Source organism: Xiphophorus maculatus, chromosome 21 (assembly GCF_002775205.1).
Source record: "Xiphophorus maculatus strain JP 163 A chromosome 21, X_maculatus-5.0-male, whole genome shotgun sequence".
In the NCBI taxonomy this organism is placed as follows: Eukaryota; Metazoa; Chordata; class Actinopteri; order Cyprinodontiformes; family Poeciliidae; genus Xiphophorus; species Xiphophorus maculatus.
In genome coordinates this window covers 18286492-18291908 of record NC_036463.1, presented here as the reverse complement: position 1 = coordinate 18291908, position 5417 = coordinate 18286492, and the positions used below count along the sequence as shown (strand labels likewise).

General features: G+C 40.1%; 1 protein-coding gene across 1 annotated transcript; it reads left to right on the top strand.

The window, feature by feature from the left end:
- Positions 1 to 104: 104 nt before the first annotated feature.
- On the top strand, positions 105 to 4073 carry idi1 (isopentenyl-diphosphate delta isomerase 1). The gene is made up of 7 exons (XM_005808367.3): positions 105 to 196; positions 784 to 929; positions 1117 to 1289; positions 1364 to 1456; positions 2119 to 2249; positions 2325 to 2429; positions 3487 to 4073. The coding sequence occupies exons 2-7, from the start codon at positions 787 to 789 to the stop codon at positions 3697 to 3699; spliced, it is 858 nt and encodes a 285-aa protein (XP_005808424.2). The 5' UTR covers positions 105 to 196; positions 784 to 786; the 3' UTR covers positions 3700 to 4073.
- The last annotated feature ends 1344 nt before the right edge of the window (positions 4074 to 5417 follow it).

Sequence of the window (5417 nt, the reverse complement as noted above, 5' to 3'; positions counted from 1 at the left end):
CACGTGGTCTGTGTTTGCAGCCTTTGAACCAATGAGCAGTCACGCCGCCGTTTAGACAGCGAATCAAAGCCCGTAACGTCAGAAGGAGAGAACGAATGCGTGACTGTTCGCTGCCAGTCTGGAATAACTGCAGCAAGCACATTTAAATAGGCTTCAAGGGCGTATTTTGGCTCTCCTGCTGCAAATTACGTACTCGGTAAGTAGCATCTCATAGTATGTGCTTTTGCGTGATTTTCATGCGTCCCCACAGTGCATACGTATGTTAAGTCTTTAGAGACCACACGCCATCAGCGGTGGGCTGATGGCGTGTTTACAGTCTGCGTTGGGGAAAAAAACCCCGAAATGGAGTACACTGGAATAGATCCTACTGAGAAATAAAATCCAATCTCAAAAATGTCATAGGAGCTTAAGCAAAAGCTATTTTAGTAACCTTTAAACCATAATCACATTTGCACAGCAAAGATATTGTCACATAAGTGGACTATTTATGCACAGAGGAAATACATACAGGTAATACTCAGATTGGCAAATAGGTGAATATACTCAGAATCTGCAACAAGAAAGATATTGAGTAATTATAATCATGCGACAAAACCTCACTTCCATAATTCAGAATTGTCCCTTTTAGGATCCCTTTCTTTATTGTAAAGCCACGTCTATGCCGAGGATAACACTTTAGCCATGTGTGTACAATGTCACCCGATCCATTCCTTGGTAGTCCTGTCCGTGTATTACCATCAGCCGGGTGCTCCGTCCTTGTGATTGGTTTTGTGTTTCGGTCAGGCCATGGCCCCAGCTGTGTGGGCGGTGCTCCGGGTGCTATCCCGCGAGGGAGTCGGCGTGTTGAAATCAAACGTACCTGCCAGCAGCAGAGTAGTTCCTGGGTGGCAGAGGCCTTCTGTGACGAGCGGCTGCAGACGGATATCCAGGTGGGTTAAATCCTCGGCGCCACTGTCGTTAAAAGACGCTCGTTTATCCGTGTTGTAGATGTCTTCGTTTTTCTACTGTATGAACTGGTTTAAGTGAATAGACAGCGTTGAAATCCGCTGTCTGAAGTCTACGAATGCCATATTGTGCAGAGGATACAATATTAAAGTTGTTCCATTTCTACATCAGCGAGGTGAGACGCGCACAGGCTGCAGTCAGGATGCCCGAGATCACCACGGACCACCTGGACGAGAAGCAGGTCCAGCTGCTCGCAGAGATGTGCATCCTCATCGACGAGGACGACCAGAAGATCGGAGCGGACACCAAGAAAAACTGCCACCTCAACGCCAACATCGACAAAGGTATGCCCGGCCTGCGGTCCGCTCTCACTGCTGCAGCAGCTCCGACCTCACCTGTCTTCCTAAAACCTGTCCAGGTTTGCTGCACAGAGCCTTCAGCGTCTTCCTGTTCAACAGCGAGGAGAAGCTGCTCCTGCAGCAGAGATCCGACGCCAAAATCACCTTCCCAGGTGAGGAACACCGGGCCCCTGCCATCACACAGCATATTTTTGTAGGGTTGAAACGGTAATCGCGATGAATCGACTATTGAAATAATCATCCACTAATTTAGCTGTCGATTAATCATTAACAGGGAAGCACACAAATTGCTGAGAGAACAACATATTCAGAGCAGTAATTAAGTCAAAACAGTACAAAAATATATACATTTTGCATTTAAGATGTATAAAAAAGTTTTGCTTAGAACTAGTTTTAGCTCCACCTGGTTCAAATTCTGTTTATATATATATATATATATATATATATATATATATATATATATATATATATATTTATGTTAGTATTTTTTTTGTTTTTTAGCTGCATGTGCGTCCTTCTCTAGAAATGATCAAAGGAATGCTGTGTTGCATTTTAGGCAATAAAATGTTTATTTTCTTACATAAAAAAGGGACGTTTACTATTTTTATTTTTTAAATGCATTTATAAAATTGCATATTATAAAAAAAAAAGAGCTCAAGCGCTTCAATGAATAATCTGCAAAGTGCCCCCATTATTTTATTTTTAAAATCGATTTAATCGTCAGAATAATCGATTACTAAAGTGGTTGCTAGTTGCCGCCCAAATAATTAAGTCACAAATGGCTTCGGCTGGCTTTCCCCCCCCCCACACGCAGGCTGCTTCACGAACACATGCTGCAGCCATCCTCTGCACACGGACAGCGAGCTGGAGGAGAGGGACGCGCTGGGCGTGAGGAAGGCCGCCCAGAGGAGACTCCAGGCTGAACTGGGAATCCCCCTGGAGCAGGTGGGAAGAAGGAAGAGGATTAGAGAGGATTGAGCCACGTCTTCGCTCCACATCTGAACTGATCTTGTTCTTCAGGTGCCGCCAGAGGAGATGACGTACCTGACGCGAATCCACTACAAAGCGCAGTCCGACGGGGTGTGGGGAGAACACGAGATCGATTATATTCTCTTCATGCAGAAGGTGGGTCGACTCAATCCGATCTCTAACCGAAGCTCCTGCTGGAAGGAGCTTCTGCTCAAATGAACTGCTCGAGTTTCATTTGGGTGTTTAAGGTTTGGAAAGTGCTTGGTTTCTGTATAAAGTCCTTGAAAGTGCTTGATAGTCAAACAGCACACTTTGATAATAAAGTGCAATACAATGTTTGATTAAAAGCCTAAATGTGGAAAACATTATTTGCAGTTGAAACCAGATATTTGCGTTACACCTAATAAGACACAGACCTTTTTTTTTTTCCTCACTGTCTGAAGTTAAATCAGACGAATCGTTTCTGTTTTAGGTCACTTAGAATAACCCAAAATTATTTGTTTATTAAATGCCAGGAAACTTGGTGAAAATGTTTTTTATATATATATATATATATTGTGCATTGTGTTTAAACATTTGAGTGGGAATGATATTTACCTTAATGCGATTTTTCTGGATTGCTTCCATGCAATGAATATTTATTATTCCCAGTGGATCAATAGCTGCATTTCCATTGACCTTAGGATTGTGCAATTTGATATTTTGAAAAATAAAGTTTTGAATTGCGAAAGTTTTTTTGGTTTGTTTTTTTTTCTCCACATTGAGAGTTTTGGGAACATTTGTAATGGAAATGCAGCCAATCACTTGCCGATCTATTTAATTGATGTAAAGGTTGACTTATATTTTACTCATTAAAACAATGTTATTGAAAATTGGGGGATTTAACAAAAATATTAAGCGTTTTGTTCTTTGGCCAATCAGGTGTTTTAAGTGTGTAAGAGAGACATTTCAAAATATACTATTTTTTATATATATTTTAGCTCACCTTGTACCGGCTGTAGGATGTAGAATAGACATTATCAACAGTAACAAATATGTCTTTTGTTTTAGTACATTTATATTTTTATCTACAAAGAATGATGCTGTTACCTTGAAAAAAAAAATGCTTGGAAAAGTGCTTGAATCCTACAAACCCCGACTGTCTTATGTTCAAACCACAAATTCGAGTGCGTTTCATTCCGATTTTGACGACTTTTCCCAACCTTTCCGGTAGGACGTGGAGTTGAGTCCAGACCCCAACGAGATAAAGAGCCACTGCTACGTGAGCAAAGAGGAGCTCAAAGCGATGCTGGACAAGGCCGAGCGGAAGGAGCTGGACGTAACGCCTTGGTTCGGCCTCATCGCAAACACTTTCCTCTTCAAGTGGTGGGACAACCTGCACAACCTGAAACGGTTCATGGATCACAGCAACATCCACCGCATGTGACCACGGCGACGGAGATTGTGTAACAGTGTTGAGGGGGTCTTCAAAGAGTCCTGAATGTAATCTGCTGTTGCCCACGGCGGCGGCGGCGTTTTCCTTCAGGAGAAGGCTCGAGGAACTGAGTCGGTCTGGACAGAAAGTAGTGCTGGCACGCTGAACAATGAGTGAATACAAAACTGCTAACGTTTCTTGGGTTACAAGAATGCAATGTAGCCGTCATCTAATCAGAAGTAGATTATTTTTGTATGGAAAAAGTTCAAGTGCCTGATTAATGGTGTCAGTAGCTGTAATAAATCTCTATCTTGTTTTACAGTGATATCAGTGAACAAGATGTGTCCTTGTACATTTTTACACAATTAAATGATTTTGAGCACTGAGAGTGAACTACTTTAACTTTTAAGAGGCATTTCTAGGTTGTTGCCGTTTATTTTATAAGAACATGTCACCCCTTACTTTAGTCTTTTGGCAAGGTGAAATTAGTATGTAAGGAATTTCAGCAGGTAGAATCATTGTATTTCATCAATAAGTTGACGAATTTCAGTAATTCAGTTCAAAATGAAAATAGTTAAATATTGAATAATCATGTTTGTATTACTTTCTCCTGCTCAAACTTGAAAAAGGCTTAACCTGCAACCGCATGGGACAATTTGTCTTTCCTCCGTAATGATTTTGATTTTATTGAAAGAGGAATTTTTCCAAATTGCCGTCTTTCCATTAAGCCAATATATTTTCGAAATGTCAAACTGCGTAGTTATGTGGTAAATTGAGATGCGTGGAAGAGATGAGTTTGTGGCACTTTCTTTACTTACACTACTTTAGTTAAGCCTTTTTTTACCACTTAATTTTCCTCTCATGAGCTTGAATACAGTGTTCAGAAAACCCAGATTCTTTAAAAATGACATTTTGTGGCTCACACCTTACATGTGGACGAAAGTGTAGTCAGCAGTCTTCTCCTTAAGAGTGTAGCCCAAAACATATCCATTACATTCTTTTAAAAAAAAAAATCCTACTCAAAAAGAACAGAAATAATATCTTAAAAGTATAATTTTGAAGACTTTCTATTTCATTGAGTTGTACCTGGTAACTATCCTGATTTGGTGAGACTGTCATGCCACCTTCTCTCCACTAAGTGGTAGCAGCGTACATCTCAGAGGCATAGAGTCGACCCGATTAAGAAAACCCATTTTGTTCACAATTTTGAGTGTTTTATTAGCAAGCAGGACGCTCCAAGGCACATCGTCCACTACTGATTTAAGTGCAAAGCAGCTGGAATAGAACAGGAAGGAGCCATCAAATGAACATTATATGGTCAAAAAGTTACATTTAAACTAATGGCAATACAAAAACACTTAAAATGTAAACATGTGCTTCCAATTTCAAAACTGTCACTGGTGTTGAGAGCACTAGCATATATAATACTGATATGATGTTAGTTCATGTCTGAGAGACAAATTTGCAGTTGTGGATCATCAACATGGACAAAGCAAAACACAAGTGGCATAATAAACCCAATTATGACAATATTGCATTAATAGATTATTATTACATGGAAGTACATAGACAAACATGCAGACCACAGCTATTGACAGTGGTTTTCATTCTAGTTCTAGATTTTAGAAGTGATACACATTTGATATTACATCACTTAACATAGAAAATGATGGAATTACGCAATACACAGTGATTTTGTTTAAGCTCTAAAAAGGCAACTAATATACTGA

Bases quoted from the DNA above. Each gene is read 5' to 3' on its own strand.
- idi1 (XM_005808367.3), top strand. From the start codon at position 787: ATGGCCCCAGCTGTGTGGGCGGTGCTCCGGGTGCTATCCCGCGAGGGA. The intron at 1,290-1,363 runs GTATGCCCGGCC...AAACCTGTCCAG, and splicing joins CAACGCCAACATCGACAAAG to GTTTGCTGCACAGAGCCTTC. The intron at 1,457-2,118 runs GTGAGGAACACC...CCCCACACGCAG, and splicing joins CGCCAAAATCACCTTCCCAG to GCTGCTTCACGAACACATGC.